Source organism: Nematostella vectensis, chromosome 11 (assembly GCF_932526225.1).
Source record: "Nematostella vectensis chromosome 11, jaNemVect1.1, whole genome shotgun sequence".
NCBI classification, from domain to species: domain Eukaryota; kingdom Metazoa; phylum Cnidaria; class Anthozoa; order Actiniaria; family Edwardsiidae; genus Nematostella; species Nematostella vectensis.
This window is the reverse complement of record NC_064044.1, coordinates 11554453-11578464: the sequence shown is the minus strand read 5'-3', so window position 1 is coordinate 11578464 and position 24012 is coordinate 11554453. Positions and strand designations below refer to the sequence as shown.

Sequence of the window (24012 nt, the reverse complement as noted above, 5' to 3'; positions counted from 1 at the left end):
GGCGTTGTTGCCATGGAAACCACTGTCCCTGCCTTCCAATTGCTATGAATTGCTATGGATGTACCTTCACCCTTATTGGTTGACCAACAACAAGACTAGGCAGTGACTACACTGTGCGATCATCATAGTGTTTGGCCTGCTTGCGCTTTTGGATGATCTGTTCTGTCACCGCTGCCTGTACTTCGGGCTTGTACAGGGCCTGGCTGCAAGGCAACATAGACCTGGTTCGGCGGGACATAAGTCGTTGTGCCGGTGAGCTGGATGTTTCTGGAGTTGGTGAGTTTGTCCATTCCAATAGTGACTTCCACAGGTCTGAGCCGTCTTTCTTGGCCTTGATGATGATTCTCTTCATAATCTTCACTGCCTACTCCACCTTCCCGTTAGACTTGTGGTGATGAGGACTTACAGTTACGTGATATATTTACCATGCCTTGGTGAACTCCTGGAATTCCTGTGAACTGTAGTTGGTTCCATTGTCTGATATAAGAACTGCTGGTGTCCCGTGGGTTGCAAATATCGGTTTTACCTGCTGGATGAGAGTTTTAGATGAATTGTATGGGAGCTGAACTAATTCTATGTAGTCAGAGAACAGATCTACTAGGACTAAGTAGTGTTCTCCTTGCACTTCCAGGCAATCACTGGCAGCTACTTGCCATGGTAGCTGAGGTATGGTTTGTGTCATCATTGGCTCTTTCTGCTGTGCTGGTTGCATTTCTTGACAGGTGGAGCATCGCTGTACGGCTTCTGTAAGGTCAGCTGACATGCCTGGCCAATACATGATGTCTCTAGCTGTATTTGTAGTGTACTGGATACCTAGATGTGACGATGTGCTCGTATTGTCATCTCGGTCTTGTTGTGGGAATGACGATCCTGGTTCCCCTGAAGGCAAGTCCGTTCTGAGTTGATAGTTCATCTCTGTATGGCCAGTATTCACGAATACAAGTGGGAGCTTCTGCCCTTCCCCCTGCTAAGTTTGGTTGTCATACGATGCTTTTCGCGTCACGAAAACTCGAGTCGATGGGTTACCAATATTTGTTACCATATTTGTTTTATATACCACTTTTTCTTAGGTATGGGGCTCCGCTCAAAGGAGCTCCGCTTTAAAGTGTCTCACCGTTCAGGCGCACACCCAAAGTCAGGCGCGTACCCAGGATTGGCGGACAAGGGGGTGCGCGGTCATAGGTAACATGGGAAAAGCCTAGCTTTTGAAGAAGGAATGACCCACATTTTGGCCGCCAAGGATGGTGAGCGCGCATCCTGCGCACCCCCTGTGTACGCGCCTGAGAGTTAGCTGATGAAGGAGTGGCGGATGCGCTGTCATAGATATCATATGAAATAGGCATAGTATTTGGAGATTCCTTAATAAGAAATCACCCACCTTTTGGCCGCCAAGGGGGTGCGCGCGCCTATCCTGTGTACGCTCCTGCCGTTTCATACAACAGTAAAACTTAGAGTTAATATATTCGTGCGTCAGTCATTATATACTTTACTATTGCCATCAATAATACGTGTGAGCGAATAAACTTGATAAGAAATCCTATTTATCCCATCCAGATCCCATCATCTTCCTATGATGCCCAAACGCAAAGACGTACTTGTTTTGAATATGTACAAAAAAATTTGATGATGTACCTATAGCTGTGAATCGCGTTTGGCGGCCATAAGAATCTAACGCTCCGTTGTTGTGACGCTAAACTATTCGGTAGCGTAAAAAGTTTTCCTGTACTGTTTATAAAGATTTCTTATCTCTCTTTTAAAATCAAACAAGAATATACGGAAATGCCCCCAAATAATAACATATAGCAAATCTTGGTTTTATGGCTTAAAATTGAAAACGGCCCAGGATGAATGCGTTGTGCGCCAACTCTGATCTACTGGGACTATCCTAGCGCCCGTGGTCTACCTACTGCTACAATCTTCTAAGATGTCGGTGCGAAAGGAAAGGAGACCTCCAACTGCCCCATGGAGTTGCTTGTCAAGGAGTGCAGCCGTAGAGCTCTGCTCTGAGCGACACGTGACCATACCACGCCTGAGCTACGATTCTCACAGTGGTCGTCTTGATGTATGGGTTCAGGGTGTTAATGACGACTGTGTTATTGTCTCTGTTACCCTGGAATTCCTGGAAATTTAACCAAAAACTGCCAATATGTGTGTTTTCTGAAATAGGAACCACAGTGTTTAAACTTTCAGGGAAAGTGTGTGCAATAAGCTAGTGTCTCCTTGCGAAGTGAACTTTAAAAGAACATGGATACGCATTGGCACCAGCTTGTTTCGAACTCATAGTGCTCTAATCCACAGTCTAGATCTATGTGGGATCTGAAGCTGCGGCCGAGCTAGCGCGATGCAAATCGTGCGGATGACGCACGTTACCTTTGCTAGTAAGACTCCGTAGTTTGTTTTATGATGTTGTTACGAGTCACGTGTCGTGTATTATTGTGATCGCGGGCACGCGCTCTCTGGCGTCGTTCATTTTGTTTTGGTTTTCTTGGTTCGCAATAAAACGTTATTATTCAGCCGTCGTTTCGCATTATTCCTTCCCTACTTGCTGTGAATGTCCTCTGAGGCCAGGATTGAAATCCTGAAATAAGTCGGAGTATGGAAACGGATGATAGGCCATTGGTATAATTTATTCTACCGCGGCTAATCGCCCTATTATCTTCCAAGAGCAAAGCATACCTGTCAGCTCTCCCTGTTTTCGCGGGAGGCTCTCGGTTTTTAGCCTTCATCTCCCGGCAAAAAAAAATAATTCAAAATCCTTCTCTCTTATACAGTTCTTGTATTTGAAGCACAATCTCCCGGTTTTTGAGCTTTTAAGGTTGGGAAGTATGACAAAGGCCTATTGATTTAGGGATATCGGATATTATTTATGTTTCTTCAAAACTAGTATTAGCTTTTAAAGAACGGCTTATAAGGTCTCTTCTTTACTACTATTGGGAATATTCTAGACTGGGCATCAGTTACCTTGACAACACTGTTCTCCAGGTAGTTTGTAAACACACCACTTCCATCTAGTTGGTACTGGAGCGTATACTTCGTGATCCACTGATCGATACCCACACGACCCTGTGTCCCCACACGAGTGATTATTTTCAGTGTACCTAGACCTATCTGAAGATATTGCCCTATTTCATTTGATCCAGCGCACCAGGATGAATAGATCAGAAGAGTTGGTTCTGGTACCATATTGAGCCTCGCATATGCGGAGGAGAAACCAATGTCATTAGCCCAGTAGGAGGACTCTTGCAGGAGGCTGTCAGGAATTCGCCAGTCTTCCATGCCGAGAGGCAATGAACAGGCTAAAAGTAATAATAACGCAATAATAATGATAATGATAATGATACAACAATATACACAATAATAAAAGTGATAGTAGTAATAACAACAGCAACAACAAAAACAATAATATTTTGTCTCGGTGTTCAAAAATAGCCGAGAATGATCAACCTTTCAATGAAAAAACGTGGATACGGGAAAGACTTAAAGAACATGTAGACACAGGAAAAACAAGCGTACATAGGAAAATGCCGTTTGGTACCAGTTTGTTTTTGGCAAAAACACATTTTCCCATGAGGTATGTACCTTTCTGGCAGGCTTTGCCGACGTATAGCGGAGGGCAAGCGCATCGGAAGTCGCCGTTTTCGTATGATGGGTAACACGTTCCTCCGTGGAGACACGCCCCATCTGCACACGGGCTCTAGGATAAGATTAGACAGTATGCATAAGTGCACGGGCACTAGGACAAGACATCACAGTATACATAATTTCACGGGCACTAGGACAAGACAGCACAGCATACATAAGTGCACGGGCGCTAGGACAAGACAGCACAGCATAAAAAAGTGCACGGGCACTAGGACAAGATTAGCACACAGCATACATAAGCGCACGGGCACTAGGACAAGATAGCACAGTATACATAATCGCAAGGGCAGCATTGATACATAAGTTCACGGGCACTAGGACAAGACAGCACAGCGTACAAAAGTGCACGGGCACTAGAACAAGACAGCACAGCATACATAAGCGCAAGGGCACTAGGACAAGAAGACAGCACAGCATACATAAGTTCACGGGCACTAGGACAAGATAAGCACACAGCATACATAAGTGCACGGGCACTAGGACAAGACACTACAGTATACATAAGTGCACGGGCACTAGGACAAGACAGCACAGCATACATAAGTGCACGGGCACTAGGACAAGATTAGCACACAGCATACAGAAGTGCTATGCCATGCTGACGAGTCCTAATAAGGACGAAACAGCTGTCCATGGTTGCCGAACTGCACGGGTAATAGGCTGTGCTAGCGTCCCGTCTTGGCCCGACTGGTGCCAATGTGTGTATGCTAGTGTGCTTCTAAAGTCCACATTTATATATACATACTCGCAAGGATAGTTTGGCTATCCGACGGAGTTTTAGACTAGCAAAGGTCGCATGCGTGATCCGCACAATTGGCATCACGCTAGCCCGGTCGCAGCTCTAGATCCCACGTGGATCTGAGCTGTGGTTTAAAGCACTTTGTTCGAGTCGAAGTCGCCCTGCAGTTTTTTTGCCGATGAAGTTTAACTGAGGCAAACCGGCTATGCCATGCTGACGAGTCCTAATAAGGACGAAACAGCTGTCGATGGTTGCCGAACTGCACGGGTAATAGACTGTGCTAGCGTCCCGTCTTGGCCCGGCTGGTGCCAATGTGTGTATGCTAGTGTGCTTCTAAAGTTCTAACTAGAACAAGACAGCACAGCATACATAAGTGCACGGGAACTAGGACAAGATTAGCACACAGCATACAGAAGTGCACGGGCACTAGGACAAGACAGCATAATAAGCGCACGGGCTCTAGGACAAGACAGCACAGTATACATAAGTGCACGGGCACTAGGACAAGACAGCGCAGTATACATAAACGCACGGGCACTAGGACAAGACAGCAAAGCATACAGAAGTGCACGGGCACTAGGACAAGACAGCACAGTGTACATAAGCGCAAGGGCAGCATTGATACATAAGTGCACGGGCACTAGGACAAGACAGCGCAGTATACATAAACGCACGGGCACTAGGACAAGACAGCACAGTATACATAAGCGCAAGGGCAGCATTGATACATAAGTGCACGGGCACTAGGACAAGACAGCAAAGCATACAAAAGTGCACGGGCACTAGGACACGACAGCACGTGTAAATAAGTGCACGGGCACTAGGACAACACAGCACAGCATACATAAGTGCACGGGCACTAGAGCAAGACACTACAGTATACATAAGTTCACGGGCACTAGGACAAGACAGCACAGCATACATAAGTGCACGGGGTCTAGGACAAGACACTACAGTATACATAAGTGCACGGGCACTAGGACAAGACAGCACACAGTATACATAAGTGCACGGGCACTAGGACAAGACACTACAGTATACATAAGTGCACGGGCACGGGCACTAGTACAAGACACTACAGTATACATAAGCGCACGGGCACTAGGACAAGACAGCACACAGTATACATAAGTGCACGGGCACTAGGACAAGACACTACAGTATACATAAGTGCACGGGCAGCATTGATACATAAGTGCACGGGCACTAGGACATAATTGCACATCATTGATTCATAAGCGCACAGGTACTAGGATAAACATGATTACAGAGCAAAAAACATAACAAACACGGGCGCTAGAATGCAACATGTTTATGTAAGAAATAAAATAAAAACATGAGCACGGGCACTAGGATAGAACCAAAGCTTCCTGTTTTTCAAAAGCTAAACTGGACACGGCGGACTGAGAGAATGAAGAATGAAATAACAGCGATATAAGTACGGTTGAATTTTTAAATTTATACGCCGCAAAATGACTGCAGCTGAATTTTGAAGATTCACGTTGGGGATAGTACGATTGAAATTTGCAGTTTTTGCTTTGTTGTTTTCTAGAAACATTTAAGATCTATGAGGCACAATAAATCAATGTCAATGGCTTTGAATCTTAATTAGTACACTAGATTTAGACCATGGCCGGTGTAAAACAAAAAAGGAAAAAGCTACGGTCTGGATAAATCTGAAATAAATCTTTGTGAAAAACAAGTGAAATGATTCTAAAATACTTCAGACTCTATAACACAATTATCCGAAATACAGCAATTTAAAGACGTGACATTGAAAGAAATGAAATCATTAAAGAGGACGTCGTAGCTTGCGCAATGTTAAGTATTTGGCAAACTCTTTCAAATTCATATCTACATGGATAAAAGAATCAGTATAAAAAACATAAATCATTTTTCGCAAAAGAATCCGTTGTAATTACTCAGAAATTCTCGATTTAATAAAAGATATCACCACAAAAGGATATAATTAAAAGAGTTGCGGTAAAAAATGTAAAACTTTTTTTTGCAATGTATCGTCATATTTTAGCAAAAAAAGTGTCTTGTTTTGCCTTAGGACTTGCTTTTTTGTTTGTCTTTGATAAACCATTTTCTGCTTTTTTAATACGCAGACTGCCCTGAAGAAGTCTTATTAAAGACGAAAATTTGGCAGAGTCGATTTCCAGTTTTTGGTGTATTGTATTCATTGTTCTGGTACGAGATCGCGATAGTTTGGGCTTTTTGATTCTATTCTGCTTTTTTAAGAGATATAAGAATGATTCTTCACCTGTATGCTGTAGTGGATCGAAGACTCGTTGCTGATGAACTTCGTCGATTCGTTGTATTTATCGGTGGAAAGAAGACCACACCAGTGTAAAGCATTAGAGTTTGGCTGAGCCGCCATGTTGATGGATAAACACGCTTTGTTGTCTTTGCATTTTTTCACACAACTCTGTTCTCCTTCCACGAAGTGACTGACTAGGGCTGTTACATTGAGGTACGAGCGCTCGTGTTTGATAAAGTTCGCGAAGTTGAACTCATAAACATCCCTTCTTATACCAGCTAGTATGTCATGGCTTTGTGCAAAATTGAACACAGATAACATCAGTAAGAAAAGCATTGTTGGTTTTTTGAACTCGTTAATTAATACTGGTGAAGTTTTTATGACTTCGTGACTTTTGGATCTTCTTTTCTAGATGACAGCCTGGCGAATAAGAGAAGCTGCAAATGATGGGGTGAACAAGTCATTATTAATTTATAACAAACCGTAAAGAAATCCACTAGAAAGATGTTATTTGAAAACATCCTAGCAACTCGAAAAATACCATCCATTATTCATCTCCGAAAAGCGTTTGCAATTCATCGGTATTGCGAAATGTTTCAGCTAGTTTACGGTGAAGTTTGTTAGTGATGTAACACTTCCTAGTTCTTCTTTTCTGTATGACAATTTTGCGAGAGAAGTTGTATTTGTTGAGGATGTTGAATAAAACGTTGCAAGGGAAAAAATATATAATAGTTTATAGTTCAGTCCCCTCGGAGGGCGCCACAGGCGTCCCGAGCAGGTGCAGGGCTGGAACAAGGTGAGACTACTAGTCATCATTAATTTATAACAAAACTGTCAGAACCTGACATCATGAATTATTGTAAGAAGCCTACGAAAACAACCAATATACTGCAATCATTTACTTGTGTCTGTTTTTAGAGTTTTGAAAAGCTTCTGAATAATTTCAGTTCAACCAAATTTGCTTTCTTTAAGCATTCTTCAATTTGGTTTCTAACCTAATAATTCAGCTATAGCAATGCTATTTCCTAGCAAACAGAAAATACCATCCATTGACGGACAGTCATTTTCCATATCCAAAAAGACCGCGGTGATCAGCGACTTTCTGCGCGAAGACATTAAGTAGAATTTGAATGAATATAAGCAGATTAAAAACGCTGTGTGAAACATCAAACGACTTTAATCGATCACTTTAAAGTTAAAGCCGCATTGTCACCAGTTTACTTCCGGTCGATTAGTAACAATATCCGATGATTTTTAACGGAAAACTCGAAAATTATTTCAAAATATTGTAAGCAGTGTGTCTATTGGGAAGTTTCTTTGAGGATGTGGTTGATAATTTAGAGCGTATGGCCTGTTAAATATCTTGGATTTTAATAGATTCTTTGATTCGGTTGAGGTTTCCGTCGGACCTCCGGAAGTAAACTGGTGACAATGCGGCTTTAAGAAAATAAATCACCAAGACTCTCTTCCCTAAATACATCCTTGTTTCCTTCTATTCTTGAGTGTCCAGCTTTTGCTTTCCAGATAAATGGCTTATTGTGATATCATCCGTGTGAAAAGGACAACTGAAAAAGCAAAGACGAAATTGCTGACACGTTTAGAAGCACTTGATTCCACAGTAAAGTCGATGCTCCGACTCAGACGCAAACCATCCGCTGACCTAAACGATAAAACACAACAAAATATACTCAGCATACGGGCTATAGGTGATGTGATGTCTAATGATATCTAATGCTTGCTATAAAATTCTCTAGTGGGAAAGAGAAAAAACGTGCGGGGGTCGAGTCACTCATTTAACTGGCGGCGTTGGTTACCTAGCGCGTTGTTTGAAAGGTCGTTAGCGAAGTGAGCTCGCTAGAGAACGAAACCAAGGCAAATACAGCCAGTTGAGATAGGAATGCATGTTTTATTCGACACTAACAAGCATTAGACATCACTTTAGAGTATAAAGTTATCCTATAGCCCGTGCTCAGCCGAAACGTAGCATACACACGGCTTGGTTGAACTGCACCACACAGGCTACCCGCACAACAGAGTTTATCTGGTGGACTGCGTTATGTGTAGCTACCGACATAACACTGGCTAACCGCATAACACACAGGCTACGAACATGAAACAGGGTCTGAAATTTCTACTCTCTATATGTTCAAGGAACGTGAATCTGACTTGGTTATCGACTATGGCTATTGAAATAAATTTATCATTAATGTCTTGCGTTATCCATTGCGTTATCCATATTAGCATTGTTTTGGGAGCCGTTTTGATGAAGATTGAATGAAATGCCAGCGGTTTCCAAGTGGATCAGTTCTATACTGAAATGTACATCGCATTTGCATTTATTAATTTATGAGAGAGCCTTTGAGACATCGATCATATCAATCAATGTCTGTCGCTATTTCTAATTGGTCTAGAATAGCCTGGGGGCGCGCGGAAAAATGGGATACTCTAAAACGTTAGGGTCTGGGCCGATTTTCAAGACGGTGGTCAGCAAACCGTAGTAAACACGAATTCCTGCAAGTTTAAGTGGAAAATCGTAATCTAATGTTCTAAGAAAGGAAACAAGCTATAGAAGCGGAGTCCCATATAAGGTTTGTAATTTTCTAATTAGGAATTGGCCGAGCACGCATAAAAAACGTCAGTTTTCTAAACAAAATTGTTTGATATGGTTCTGGCATGAATGCTAAGGATATCTTACCTTGTAGCAAGTTTTACTTTTCCAGTCACCCGAGTCGAATCTGTGATGTTGAGCCAGGTAACCTCGCCATCTGTAGAGAAGTGGACTGGAAGGCCTGGTAGCACAGTCCTCACCTTGACTTTCGAGCCATCCACTCTGGAGGCGATAATAATCCACTTCATCTTATACGAATAACACAAGATTCTCAATACAATTTTGCTGATTTTGACACTAACTAATTACTAAACGTGGTTGATAGAGTTTGTAGCTCATCAGATTTTATTAGTAGCCTAATAGTAGAAATAGTAGCCTAAATTCCGGATCCCACCGACTTCTGGCTAGCACTGGCCATCCGAATAACACAGGCTACCCACAAACATAGGCTACCCAAATAACACAGGCTACCCATATAAAACAGGCTACTACATAAGCCAGGCTACCCGCATGACACAGGCTACCCATATAAAACAGGCTACTACATAAGCCAGGCTACCCGCATGACACAGGCTACCCACACAAAACAGGCTACTACATAAGCCAGGCTACCCACATGACACAGGCTACCCAAATAACACAGGTTACCCATATAAAACAGGCTACTACATAAGCCAGGCTACCCGCATGACACAGGCTACCCATATAAAACAGGCTACTACATAAGCCAAGCTACCCACATGACACAGGCTACCCAAATAACACAGGCTACCCATATAAAACAGGCTACTACATAAGCCAGGCTACCCACATGACACAGGCTACCCAAATAACACAGGCTACCCATATAAAACAGGCTACTACATAAGCCAGGCTACCCGCATGACACAGGCTACCCATATAAAACAGGCTACTACATAAGCCAGGCTACCCAAATGACACAGGCTACCCAAATAACACAGGTTACCCATATAAAACAGGCTTCTACATAAGCCAGGCTATCCGCATGACACAGGCTACCCATATAAAACAGGCTACTACATAAGCCAAGCTACCCACATGACACAGGCTACCCAAATAACAAGGCTACCCATATAAAACAGGCTACTACATAAGCCAGGCTACCCACATGAGACAGGCTACCCAAATAACACAGGCTACCCATATAAAACAGGCTACTACATAAGCCAGGCTACCCACATGACACAGGCTGCCCACATGAAACAGGCTGCCCACATGACACAGACTACCCACATGACACAGGCTACCCACATGACACAGGCTACCCACATGACACAGGCTACCCACATGACACAGGCTGCCCACATAAGGCATTTAATGAAACTAACCGTGCCCCAGGGACAGGGATATGGTATTTAATGCCCATCTTGTCAAGTCTTCCAAGTTCTTTATACCCAAGAAAATTAGCAAACTTTTCCCAATCCTCCTTTTCTTTTCTATTTCTCTCCTCTTCCTCTTTAACATCTTCCCATGATGCCTTGTGCCACGCGCGCTCTGCTAGTGCCAGAAGACGTGGAAAAACCATGCTGTCCATCTGGTCAGCGGTTCGCACAGTTTCAGTCCACAGGGCCCCCGTCATGCCTAGAGTTCATTAAGAGAATCAATGGGAATGTCTGTTATATTTTAACTGTCAAATGATATGCTACAATATGACCCTTACCCAAGATGTTTTCTGTCTTGTTTAGGGGAGGACAGGAGTTGGGTTCTTTGCATAAAGCCGTCCGGTCTAATGGCTCTCCCCATTTCGTCACCTTTACGTTGGCGTACAGGTCTTCCGGAAGGTACCCAAATGTTTTACGAGTGTCCGTGAACCGAGCGGCCCAGTAGTACCCACGCTCCTCCGGTTCAGGCTCGTACGGGTGATCAAAGTAGAGATGGGTGGCCTGGGATAGAATGACCTATGACAAGGGAACTGAAAGTCATACCATCTAATGAAGACACATAATGAAAGATCTTTGATTGCGCAATTCCCTTGTAATTCGTGAAGTCGCCCTTTTATATTGAAAACCTGTTGTGTGAAGGCGGTGATATGCCAGGGCAGCAAAAAAAAAGTAGAAAGACTCAGGCTAGTCTGCGAAACCAGCACGATCTTGTCGTATGCGACCTGTCTACACGTCGATTTAGACGCTACGATTTTTGCCCACAACCATCGCATGCGACACCCTCGCGTCAGCATACAACTCAAGTCGCAAAGTCTAAATCCGCTCTACAGCTCCGTTACAACAGGAGCTTACGACAGAAAAAAGTTGTAGGATGTTTCAAAACTCTACGACTCTGTGTCCATATTTGGTAAAATGACGGAAGCATTGAGGCAAAATTCCCTTTCAGGGGGAGAGACGGGGGGCGATTAGTGTTTTGGTTTGCAAATATGGCGGAAATCCATACGAAGATATTGCCGGCCATCGCGTGGATTTTTGGCCAAACATAGCTCCTCCAAGATTAAACAAAATGACCCATACTATCAGCCATTCCTTCTATTGGTCCCTTCTTCGTCTTTTTCCATTTGTTTACGGCGTAAAATTGCGTCAGCAAGGGCTGCAGCTGTATGCAGCTGTATGCACGTACCTAGAGCCGCCCATTCCCCTATCACCTTCCTTAGGCGCGTACCTAGAGCCGCCCATTCCCCTATCACCTTCCTTAGGCACGTACCTAGAGCCGCCCATTCCCCTATCACCTTCCTTAGGCGCGTACCAAGAGCCGCCCATTCCCCTATCACCTTCCTTAGGCGCGTACCAAGAGCCGCCCATTCCCCTATCACCTTCCTTAGGCGCGTACCTAGAGCCGCCCATTCCCTTATCACCTTCCTTAGGCACGTACCTAGAGCCGCCCATTCCCCTATCACCTTCCTTAGGCGCGTACCTAGAGCCGCCCATTCCTTTATCACCTTCCTTAGGCACGTACCTAGAGCCGCCCATTCCCCTATCACCTTACTTAGGCGCGTACCAAGAGCCGCCCATTCCCCTATCACCTTCCTTAGGCGCGTACCTAGAGCCGCCCATTCCCCTATCACCTTCCTTAGGCGCGTACCTTGAGCCGCCCATTCCCCTATCACCTTCCTTAGGCGCGTACCTAGAGCCGCCCATTCCCCTATCACCTTCCTTAGGCGCGTACCTAGAACCGCCCATTCCCCTATCACCTTCCTTAGGCGCGTACCTAGAGCCGCCCATTCCCCTATCACCTTCCTTAGGCGCGTACCTAGAGCCGCCCATTCCCCTATCACCTTCCTTAGGCGCGTACCTAGAGCCGCCCATTCCCCTATCACCTTCCTTAGGCGCGTACCTAGAACCGCCCATTCCCCTATCACCTTCCTTAGGCGCGTACCTAGAGCCGCCCATTCCCCTATCACCTTCCTTAGGCGCGTACCTTGAGCCGCCCATTCCCCTATCACCTTCCTTAGGCGCGTACCTAGAGCCGCCCATTCCCTTATCACCTTCCTTAGGCGCGTACCTAGAGCCGCCCATTCCCCTATCACCTTCCTTAGGCACGTACCTAGAGCCGCCTATTCCCCTATCACCTTCCTTAGGCACGTACCTAGAGCCGCCCATTCCCCTATGGGTAGAGATGGGTGGCCTGGGATAGAATGACCTATGACAAGGGAACTGAAAGTCATACCATCTAATGACGACACTAATAATGAAAGATCTTTGATTGCGCAATTTCCTTGTGATGTCGCCCTTTTATATTGAAAACCTGTTGTGTGAAGGCGGTGATATGCCAGGGCAGCAAAAAAAAGTAGAAAGACTCAGGCTAGTCGGCGAAACCAGCACGATTTTGTCGTATGCGACCTGTCTACACGTCGATTTAGACGCTACGATTTTTGCCCACAACCATCGCATGCGACACGCTCGCGTCAGCTACAACTCAAGTCGCAAAGTCTAAATCAGCTCTACAACTCCGCTACGACAGGAGCTTACGACAAAAAAAAAGTTGTAGGATGTTTCAAAACTCTACGACTCTGTGTCCATATTTGGTAAAATGACGGAAGCATTGAGGCAAAATTCCCTTTCAGGGGGAGAGACGGGGGGCGATTAGTGTTTTGGTTTGCAAATATGGCGGAAATCCATACGAAGATATTGCCGGCCATCGCGTGGATTTTTGGCAAAACATAGCTCCTCCAAGATTAAACAAAATGACCCATACTATCAGCCATTCCTTCTATTGGTCCCTTCTTCGTCCTTTTCCATTTGTTTACGGCGTAAAATTGCAGCAGCAAGGGCTGCAGCTGTATGCGAGGTCCCCTATCACCTTCCTTAGGCGCGTACCTAGAGCCGCCCATTCCCCTATCACCTTCCTTAGGCACGTACCTAGAGCCGCCCATTCCCCTATCACCTTCCTTAGGCGCGTACCAAGAGCCGCCCATTCCCTTATCACCTTCCTTAGGCGCGTACCAAGAGCCGCCCATTCCCCTATCACCTTCCTTAGGCGCGTACCTAGAGCCGCCCATTCCCCTATCACCTTACTTAGGCACGTACCTAGAGCCGCCCATTCCCCTATCACCTTCCTTAGGCGCGTACCTAGAGCCGCCCATTCCCCTATCACCTTCCTTAGGCGCGTACCTAGAGCCGCCCATTCCCCTATCACCTTCCTTAGGCGCGTACCAAGAGCCATGGGGGCAGGGGACACACATACTACCCTCCAGTAAACAGTTTACGCCCCTGTTTCCAAACTCGATTCTCACCTTATAACCAGCGTTAGCGAGATTATACGCGCGTTGACCCCCTCCTCTCCACGCGTAAGCAAACACTTGGGAGCTCTTGATACTTTCCCTGTCATACGGTACAAACTTTGGGCCTAGCATTCCGTCCTCCCAGCCTCCAAGATCCAGGCTTTCATCCTTTGTGATATTCGCGACTCTCTGGACAAAGTATTCCTTTAACTTGTCAACAATATCCGCAGAAGAGAACTTCAGACCAAGTCTTCTCGCAAAATTTTTGCACGCGGTGGAGTTGGTCCAAGCGCCGTGGGCTACTTCATCGCCGCCAAAGTGAAACATCTTTAGCTTTTGGAAATGTTGGTGCATCCGCACTATCTCTTTGACCACGTGTTTCACAAAAGTGTATGTGGATTCCATGCATGGGTTTATTGCGTTGTCGGTGAACCATTGAACGGAAATGTATCGCGAGGGATCACCTGGTTCTGTAAGCAGATATTTCTGAGCTTTGTTGTCATCACCGATCTTTTTAAATCTTTGGTAGCGCGCCTCCATCGCCTTTATGGCTGCACGACTATGAGCTGAAAACAATTGGGCATTCATGTGTGAAAATAAAATTTCCCTACAAGATTTATTAAGCATAAACCGCTAGAACGAATACCCAATACAAACCAATGAAATTCCTCCTCAGGGGCGGATCTAGCTATTTGCTAAAGGGGGAGGGGTGGGGGGGGTTGGCTCAGTGACCAAGGGGGACAGGGGATGTTTTTGTAACATATGGCTTTCTGACAACCCAAAGGGCCCCCTAACCCCTCCCCCCTAGATCCGCTGGTTCTACTTCTCCCTTTGATCGAGCTTTCTAATAATCCAATTAGAATTTTTTTAGATTCCTTATTCTACTTATTTTAAAGATTAGCGCGTTGCATTTAAGACGCACAATTTGAAACTAAATTTACTAAGAAATAATAACTAAAATACTCTTATTGTTCAAAATCATATGCTCCATACCTGGCATATCGATCTCTGGTATAACTTCGATGTGTCTTTTCTCGGCGTACTCCAAGATCTCTTTGTAATCGAGCACGCTGTAAAACTGCTTGACCTTAGATCCGTTTGGGTCCGAGCCGAGCTGAGGGAGCAGACACTCCTGCTCCTTGAGTTCGTGACAGCGCTTAGAACCCACCTGAATAATTAAAAACAATATAACAGGCACGTACCCAGGATTGGCTGAGGGGAGGGGGGGAGGGCAGTCATAGGATCATGTGGAAAACGCATGATATTTCTTAATACGAAATGACGCACTTTTTGGCCGCCAGGGAGTTGCAGCCAGATGGAGTCACCCATCCACAAGGGACTCCATATAAGAAAACTAATCAATTCCTTATGTGGAAAACCTGGTCGTACCGCGGGAATTGCAAATTTTGTGACTTGTAATCGGAAGAAAATTGTGATTGTGACCACCTATAAGAGAGAAAGTTTTCTCGGATGTTCTCAGTAGCGGATCTAGGGGGAGGGTTTAGGGGGTTTAATCCCCCCTTTTGAGCCGCAAGAAAGCCATATGTAACAAAAAAAATACCCCCCCTCCCCCCTTTGTCACTGAGCCGATCTTAGCTAAAAGCTAGATCCGTCCCTGGTTCTTCATATGCTTTTTTTTTATGATCCCCGATTCCAATAAATCGGGCCAGAAGTCACATGATTTTACACAAAAGGGAACAATCGCTTCCAAATAAAGAAGAACGGTCTACTTTTTTTTGCTTTGCCCTTTTCTTTTGCCAAAAAGATAAAGAAAAGGTTTTATTATTAACTACCGAAGTGAGTTCTTCCAGCCCAGGGATTTCAAGTCTCCATCCCTCGTCCTCAGTTAAGTGAAAGTGAAACTTATTCAACTTGTAGGTTGCCATGGCGTCCAGGAGTCTCTTAACGGTCTCTTTCGTCTTGAAGTTCCGGCCAACATCGAGATGCATACCGCGATACTCATATCTGGGGGAGTCTCTTATTGTCAATATGCTAGGAATGGAATCTAGGGGGAAACATGGAGAAACAGCAACGATAAGCAAAGGTGGTACGCAAACATTTAAGGAGGAAAAGTGGAAACAAAGAAACAACATGGATGAGTTAAGGTGGTTACGCAAAGATTTAGGGAGGAATAAGGGAAACAGTAACAACAAGGATAAGTTTAGATGGTATTCAAACATTTAGGGATAGAATAAGGAAACATAGAGAGACAACAATGATTAGTTCTAAAATGATGCGATTTTTTTTCTTCTTCAAGATTTCATTCATTTCTCTCCCTGACAATTTTGTCAGTTTCGTACATTGATCAATAAGAATAAACCTGAAATAATATAGAAACAACTTGGGATGTTGAAAGCCCTCCTGAAGTGCTTACTAACAATACCCACATGTCAAGCGCGTGTCCACTGGGAAAGATGGGACGGGGGGGCACAGGGGGGGGCACAGGGGTGGGCACAGGGGGGGGCACAGGGGGGGGGGCACAGGGGGGGCACAGGGGGGCACAGGGGGGCACAGGGGGGGGCACAGGGGGGGCACAGGGGGGGGGTCCTGACCCAACCCTGCCCATGTGACGAGATTATGAGCTCGACTCCGGTTGCTAAGGATGCTGATTTGCTCCGATTTGATGCTGATTCGATCCGTGGCAAATGAAATACTGCTCAGGACCCCACCCCGGATGGAGATCGGTTTTCTCTAGACACGCCCCTGCACGCGCACTCGATTTGGAGCCTCGCTCTGATGTACCTTCCACTTAAAATATACGAATACTTACTGTTTGTATCAATAATCCCAAGGAGGGTCTGAATACCGTAGAACACGCCAGCTCTACCCTTCCCTATTATGACAACACTTGGGTCTTCATTCACATCAAGTTTATATGCCTCAAGGCTATTCGATAGCTTTCCGTCCACCATAACCACAGGGGAACCGATAGAAAGTCTGATTACTGATCTTTGGGTCTTGCTTGAACCTTTCATTTCTTTTGTCAGGTTAAGTTTCTCTGTTTATAATAAAATCGGTGTAAGTTTGTGTAATTTATTCAAAAATGTTACAAAACGGCGGCCAAGATAATGATGAAAACTGTGAAAATAATCAATGAAAACTGTCCTTTTCCAAGCTTTCCCAAAACTTTTTTCACCCCAGAAGCTAATACAAACGTCGAGAATAAACGTAAACTTGCAGGAGTTCGTGTTTACTACGTTATTTTGCTGTCGGCCATCTAAAAAATTTAGCTCAGACTCTAGAGTTTCATAACATCACAGATTTTCCATGCGTTAGCCTCAGGCTCTTTCAGACCATCTAGAAAAACAACAGTCATTGATTGAAATGTGATGGATGATGGTGATGATGATCATGATGATAGCAGTGGTGGGGTTGAAGGGAGGGATAACTAGTAATGACGTTGATCATGGTAATGGCGCAATGGATACAATGGTTTTCTCATTGAAGATAAACAGTAGTGGTGGCGGTATGAGAGATGACGATGACTGATAATGATGATGAAGTTGATCATAGTGATCATGATTGAAGCAAGGATTATAAAGATAAAAAATGATGATTATGACAACTGTCTTATTATGATGATGAGATGATGATGATGATGACGGCGATAGTCATGATACAGATGATGTCAATGTTGTTGTTGATGATGATGATGATGATGATGATGTAATGATATTGAATTTTTACGATATTCTTTATAATGGGGATGTTGATGACAATTGGGGACTTGTGGCGCTAAAAGATCACACGACTTTTTGAGTGGCAAACCATCGCGCGGTCAGGCTTTTAGGTACAAAATAACAGCAACAAAAAGCAACTGATTTAGCGCTTACAAATAAGCCTCCAAAATGTATTTCAAAAAGTCCTTTTTTCATTTAAAGCTTTATATGTTTCTCGTTTTTTTTTGCGTGTTGGGTGCAGTCATTTCTGTGTTCATTTGTCACGCAAACGGTCATGTGATCTTTCAGGGAAAGCCCACTATTGCTTTGGGACTGTTATATGGATTCTATGGATGCTCGCCTGCCAAGTACTCTGCCTCTTCGGTCAGAGGCTCATCATAAACAATCCTCCACTCGCTCTCGTTCAAGACCACCCTTGATGTCCCACAAGGTCCTGTAATCGAGACCGGCGAGGGAACAAGCAGCAACGGCGCTTCACCCAAATCCTCAATATCCACCTTATCGTATCTCTCTTCGGGTGAATATGGGTGATATTTATCCACAGTACAGCGCTTGTATTGTCTTGGGGTTTTAAAGTCACCGACAAAGTCTAGTGCCCCGCCTGCAGTGTTGTTGATTATCTGGGGTTTCAGGGAAGGTGCGGCGATGTACCAGTTTGGGGGAATATCGGTACGGGCAACTGCGAAATATTTCACCTGCAGAAAAAGGATAACAACTCTGTCAAATGCTTGGCTTGTTGACATCAGTTGTCATGTCGAAGGCAGTCGACTTTTGCTATTGCGGACGGCTTCGGGACTGTAATTTAGCGTCCTTGATAATGGGAGATAATTAACTCATTTTACTTAGGTTTCTTATGGGATTATATTTGTGTCCGTTATAACCAGGTGTCCATAATAGCGAGATGTCCGTAATAATGAGGTGTCCGTTATAATGAGATATCCGTAATAATGAGATGTCCGTAATAATGAGATATCCGTTATAATGAGATGTCCGTAATAACGAGGTGTCCATAATAGCGAGATGACCGTAATAATGAGATGTCAGTAATAACGACGTGTCCGTAATAGGAAGGTGCTTGTAATAGCGAGGTGTTCGTTATAGCGAGGTGTATGTAATAGCGAGGTGTTCGTTATAGCGAGGTGTCCGTTATAGCGAGGTGTCCGTTATAGCGGAGTGTTCGTAATAGCGGGATGACCGCAAAGCGAGAGTTGATTGTGGGGAGAGTTCCCTAATAGTGGGTGCAAATATCACTAAATTTGATCTGAGCCAAAGGTTTTGTGTACTGCCTTTAGTAGTTCTTTTGTTCACCTTACCTTTTAATAGATCTTTAAACTGATAATAAACAGCCTTGATACGAAAGCCACAATGGCAGGAGGCTGGGCAACCCAAGACCCCCCTCCCCCTCCCTCTTCCCCTTCCCTCTTGGTAAAAGTCGAAAAAGAAATCCTTCGCAAAGAAAAGTAACATCCGTGTCCCGTGATAATCGACAAGAGACTCTTAAAATCGAGCAACCAAACTGCCCGTGAAAAAGGAAGCAAAAAATCTTTTTGAGAAAAAATATTTTTTAAGAAACACATTTTAGATTCCCTTTGTTTAAATTTCAGATTCTAGTGGAGAGATAAGATGTCTATGTGTATTTCTGGTGAAACAGGTACATACTCTTGTTCGTACCTTGAATTCTAGTACCAGTTCCCGCCCTGTGGCCACACCCTTAAACGCACTCGTCGGCTCCAACTTATGCAAACAGCCATTCACATGAGTGACTTTGATCCCAGATCCTCCCGGTATAACGTAACCGCTAGGGTTATGCGGGAGGTGGTCTGGCTCTATGATACGTATGCTGCAGAAATACAGCCCCCAATTGCCTCTAGTGATGTTCAGCCGTCCAGTGTTGCTAAGGGTAACGCGGGCTAAGTATTTCTTGTCTGCGTCGATGAAATTGTCAAGAACGTCGTATTTTATGCGGAGGGACTGGCCGATCTCGTCTACTTCATCTTGGGATATGCTTTTTACTTGAAATACAAAGAAAATAGCAACGGCATCACGCACAATGCAGGAGGCGATGGTCCATTCAGGGTAATTACAATTTTACGATCTGCCATTGTCACCGATCAGCAGCGCGAAAAAACATGACTTGACGTTTCCAATAAGCTCATTTCACATCAAATAAGGCGGAATAAAATTCCCTTAATAACTTAGTGAGTAATATGAAATAAAATATAAAATGCGACTTTTTTTAAATTGATGCGACTTTTTGTAAAGTATTATTGAAATTTGGGGTTTTGGTCCCTGAGCCCATACATAGCGCAAGGATGATCAAGAAAAAAAAATTATTAAAAAGCCAAAATCAGGGTATGTGCATTTCGGCCACTCATTTTTTGTGTTTTGAAAAGGGAAAATCAGTCCGGAATGCAAGGAACTGATGGCCATTGTAAGAAATTGTATCTTTCCTCCATCTCTTCAAAGTGCGCATGTTCAGGGTTTTTCCGTCATGTCTCAGCGAACTCTTTTAGCCAAAGGGGTCAGCTCTCTAATTATTGTCCTTAATTTTTATATGCAAAAATGAAAATTTTAATAAAAGACACTAAAAAAATTGCAAGTTAATCACCATTGTCAAGGGCTAGTCGTGCAGGTTTCGGCTAGCGCGTCGGGGACTGTTCGCGCGCCACGGAGCTAGTCGTGCAGGTTTCGGCTAGCGCGTCGGGGACTGTTCGCGCGCCACGGAGCTAGTCGTGCAGGTCTCGGCTAGTGCGTTGGGGAATGTAACGCGCGCCACGGGGCTAGTGCAGGTTTCGGCTAGCGCGTCGGGGCTTCTAAGCAAAAACCAAGAGCGCGTCGTAACACAAGGGGTATTTCAACCGAATTAGAGGGGAAATCGTGGTTTATTGTCTGAACTTAGCCCAACAAACATAGTTTCTCCTGCCTTTGTCAAATCATACCCTCGAAGCAACTTGCTGTTATTTAAATAGCCCCTGTGAACTAGAGAGGTAGACGAATCGCGTGATCTATTCAAGAATCGCTAAATATCATGTGTGAGGGAGTGCCGCGAGCTAGCGCGATAAAATGTAAGTAAAATCACTTGGTAAAATCTTCACCATGAGATTATTTGAAAATATAATTTTATCAAAATTATATTTTAAGAATGTGCAGCTCGATAGATTTGTGATGCAAATTCGATGAGAGATTAGATTAGTTGAAGTTATACATGGAATATATCCGTTATAGTACTATACTTCCAATAAAACTGAAAATTAAAAAAAAAATCATATGTTTATACATATATATAGTAAAAATGTAATGATATAAATTAAGGCATCGCATACTTTAGATTCAGATAGCTTTGAAATTAAAAGAAAAAATAAAAAGGAGAGCTTTAGGGGAGAAATTCCTAAACGAATTGAGCTAACACATGTACTTCTCCCAAAGAGAAATAAAACAGCAACGTAATTGCTGAAAAATGATTATTCTAAGGACGTGTCTTATAGCCAAAAAATTTGTCAGTTCTCGCTATGCTTGCTTATCTTGCCTTTGTGTCTCGCGACTCACTAAGATTTCTCAAGTATCAATTAAAAACATCTTGTAGATTCCTCTTGTTGAGGCTTACCCTTAACACAGCAGAGAACTGTGACCATGAACAGCACTAGAAGCATGTTCATGGATTCCATCGTCCCTGGTGAGAGCTTGGCAAGGATAGCTCACTGCAGGGCGAGCGACACACCTCGTGATACCCGAGTCTGCACACAGACGATTGCTGACCTAGCTGTCATATCAAGAACTTTCGGGAAGTCTTGGGAGATTTTCGCCCAGCCCACCCCTTCAGCATTTCTCTCTGAGCAATCTTTAAAGTCAACGCTCGCTATCGCCGATACCCTAGGGACCGTAATTTAGAAACTGTTGTCACGCTAGATACTGTTGTCACACTAGATATTTCCGTAGAATCAAGCAATCAGTATAAGCGGTTAGTATTCGTATGAGAACAAATTGGTAGTGAGGTTTCTTTAGTTTCATGATTTTGTGTTTTTTGGGTTATCAGTATTTCTTTTTAACTCCCCTTTTGAGCCCCTACTAGACCTCAAACACCAATCAAGCAGTTCGCGCGATTAGTCTAACCAATAGAGCACCTTCGGTTACCTCCCTCCAGTTTACAGTCGTTTTGTCCTAAAGCCTGTTAGAAACGACGAAACCTCGCTGCTTGTGGACGATCTGGTGTGGACGAAACGACACGATACCCCTCCCTCCAAGCGGTCTTCTAGTCCCACTAAAGTCCTCCCGACACTGAAATTTCGTGATATAGCTTGTAAGGGGTGTTTGTGAAATCAGGGTGTCTCTTAAAGGAAAGAGTTACTTATATCGACATTTAAATACCCCGCCTCTTTTTCACCTCTGTTTCCTTCCATCTCCTGCTCCTGTTTCCTTCCATCTCCTGTCCCTGTTTCCTTCCTTCCCCTGTCCCTTTTCCATTCATCCCCTGTCCCTTTTCCATTTAACCCCTCCCCCATTTCCCCTTCATCTCCTGTCCATATACCCGGTGCGTCTAATAATTACAAAAACAAAATTAAATAAAAAAATAGAATTTTTCTCTGACAAGAAGTGTATTCATTTCAAAACAAATGTTTGACAACAAACAATGAAAATTGATTTTTTTTTATTGAATTATTATATAATGATGTTTTAAAGCTATGCTTTGTTTTGGTTAATTTGTTTTTACTGCATTTATTTTAAATAGTAACTTTTAAAAGCCCTGTATAAAATACTGTTTTCTCAACTGTCTTGTGGCTTTAGAATGCGTGACGACCGCAAAACTTTCTGTATTCACTGTCTGTGAAATAGGGGCCGATTGCTTGTACAGGACCCCCAGCAAACTAGTGAGGATCTATAAAATGCATTGCTATTGGCTCTCGAGATTTTCTTACGAGCAAACTGATTGGCCGACAGGCACTCGTACCAGTCTCACTCGATTAAAACGGCGGCATTTTTATTGATCAAAATATATGTAATATGTCCTTGTTTTGCAAAGATCTCAGTGTAAAAGTGTTCGAATCTGTTTAAAAGTAGTTTAATCCAGATCAGTTAAGTACCCAGAGCAGGAGCAGAGCCTTAGGGATTTTATCGATGAGGGGAAAGATGGGGGTCCGACTCGAGTCAGAACAAGCAAACGGCCGCTGATGCACAGACGGTAATAATTTGAGGATTATTTGCGGCTTCAATTGCAATCGATTTCATTCGCATCTCAGCGCCTCGACCTGGATATTGACGTCACTTTGGTAGAACTGCCACCATTTCACAAGATCCCCCTCTTGCGGAGCGCACCAAGAAGAGGCTAGAAGGGCTGTCTCACTCTCGCTCAGCTCACGTGACCATAGGTTGAATCCTACCATGCTGCCTTGAAACCCTTCATCTCTGCCAAAATCCCCGCCGTACGAATCCTGCTCGTGCCCTACCACCAAATACCCGCTATCGATCGAGAAACCTGTTGAAAAGCCACTTCCGTGACCCAGTAAGGTCGCGTTGAGGTAAAGCTTCCAGGCACCATTCACAGCACTCCAGGTGAAGGCCACGTGGTGCCAGTTCCCATCGCGGAGTTCCCCGGATGAGATATATCTGAAATTATGAATAGGCATTAATCTTTAGCTGTCATTCTAGGAAGCAATTCTAGGATAACAAAGCATAAAAATAAAATAGATAATATGGGTAATATCTAAGATCTGTAAGTTTTATTAGTAAGTCAAGAAATAGATATCCAATCGATAAAAAGGCATCAATTCATACAGCTGCAGGAAATGTTCGGAGAGAGTTTGTAGATAAATGAAAACGTATATATCTTACCTGTTATTACCTGTACTTTCAATCCTCATTCGCTTGTCGCGCAGATCTATCACGAAAGCGTCCACCTTTGGTTGACCTTTTGCGACAATAGAGAAAATGGTCTGAAGGCTGGAGCTGGCTACGATATTTGTCTTGAACCACACAGAAACCGAGAAGACATTGATGAGAGGCAGAGGATGGTAACTCAACCCGTTCAAGTGGAAAGTGGTGGGAAAATGGGCAACGAAGTCGCGTCCTGAAAAAAAGACAAGAAAAGGCATTTTATAGCTCGTTTCAAACGATCGTTTAAGTCGATGGTAATTAATAATGTTAAATTTGATGATAAGTAGTAATGGCTGTAGCCATCTCACAAAAGAAGACTCGCTACGCGCTCCCCACACTATGGTTCCGTCCGTGGTAATATAGCCGATATTTTCCCTTTTCTCAGGATTCAGTCGCAGATGAAAAAAAGCGCAGTCTAAAAGGGTTGTAATATTAAAAAATTTGCATTCGATTTATATTTACTTTTGCAGCGATGCCCGACAAGACCTCCATAACCTGTCTGGCAAACGGTTCCCGTTGGACAGC

General features: G+C 43.9%; 4 protein-coding genes across 4 annotated transcripts in view; all 4 read right to left on the bottom strand.

Moving 5' to 3' along the window:
• Positions 1-421: 421 nt before the first annotated feature.
• Positions 422-913, bottom strand: LOC5518615 (uncharacterized protein K02A2.6-like). Its single transcript, XM_032363217.2, has one exon. It carries the CDS (start codon positions 911-913, stop codon positions 422-424), a length of 492 nt encoding a protein of 163 aa, XP_032219108.1.
• Positions 914-1470: 557 nt separating this feature from the next.
• Positions 1471-7962, bottom strand: LOC116602115 (EGF-like repeat and discoidin I-like domain-containing protein 3). Its single transcript, XM_032363261.2, has 4 exons — positions 6648-7962; positions 3580-3694; positions 2962-3296; positions 1471-2119 (listed from the first exon to the last, which is right to left on the bottom strand). Exons 1-4 carry the CDS (start codon positions 6978-6980, stop codon positions 1976-1978), a joined length of 927 nt encoding a protein of 308 aa, XP_032219152.2. The 5' UTR covers positions 6981-7962; the 3' UTR covers positions 1471-1975.
• A 67-nt stretch (positions 7963-8029) lies between these two features.
• Positions 8030-21451, bottom strand: LOC5518616 (beta-hexosaminidase). The gene is made up of 11 exons (XM_032363259.2): positions 21224-21451; positions 19291-19631; positions 17960-18314; positions 16710-16937; positions 15733-15944; positions 14933-15107; positions 13952-14505; positions 10934-11171; positions 10602-10854; positions 9340-9474; positions 8030-8304 (listed from the first exon to the last, which is right to left on the bottom strand). The coding sequence occupies exons 1-11, from the start codon at positions 21282-21284 to the stop codon at positions 8178-8180; spliced, it is 2679 nt and encodes an 892-aa protein (XP_032219150.2). The 5' UTR covers positions 21285-21451; the 3' UTR covers positions 8030-8177.
• Positions 21452-22192: 741 nt separating this feature from the next.
• Positions 22193-24012, bottom strand: part of LOC5518617 (pentraxin-4) — a gene marked incomplete in the record, with an annotated part of 5722 nt that continues 3902 nt past the window's right edge. The window contains 3 exon segments of the mRNA XM_048734469.1: positions 22193-23220; positions 23446-23680; positions 23950-24003. Coding sequence (XP_048590426.1) covers positions 22839-23220; positions 23446-23680; positions 23950-24003 — 671 coding nt within the window.

Bases quoted from the DNA above. Each gene is read 5' to 3' on its own strand.
- LOC116602115 (XM_032363261.2), bottom strand. From the start codon at position 6,980: ATGCTTTTCTTACTGATGTTATCTGTGTTCAATTTTGCACAAAGCCAT. The intron at 3,297-3,579 runs GTACATACCTCA...TATTACTTTTAG, and splicing joins CGGCAAAGCCTGCCAGAAAG to CCTGTTCATTGCCTCTCGGC. The intron at 2,120-2,961 runs GTAACTGATGCC...TTAAATTTCCAG, and splicing joins TGGAGAACAGTGTTGTCAAG to GAATTCCAGGGTAACAGAGA.
- LOC5518615 (XM_032363217.2), bottom strand. From the start codon at position 913: ATGAACTATCAACTCAGAACGGACTTGCCTTCAGGGGAACCAGGATCG.
- LOC5518616 (XM_032363259.2), bottom strand. From the start codon at position 21,284: ATGGAATCCATGAACATGCTTCTAGTGCTGTTCATGGTCACAGTTCTC. The intron at 14,506-14,932 runs GTATGGAGCATA...AATTGTTTTCAG, and splicing joins ACCAGAGATCGATATGCCAG to CTCATAGTCGTGCAGCCATA. The intron at 9,475-10,601 runs GTTAGTTTCATT...TATCGCCTCCAG, and splicing joins ATCCCTGTCCCTGGGGCACG to AGTGGATGGCTCGAAAGTCA.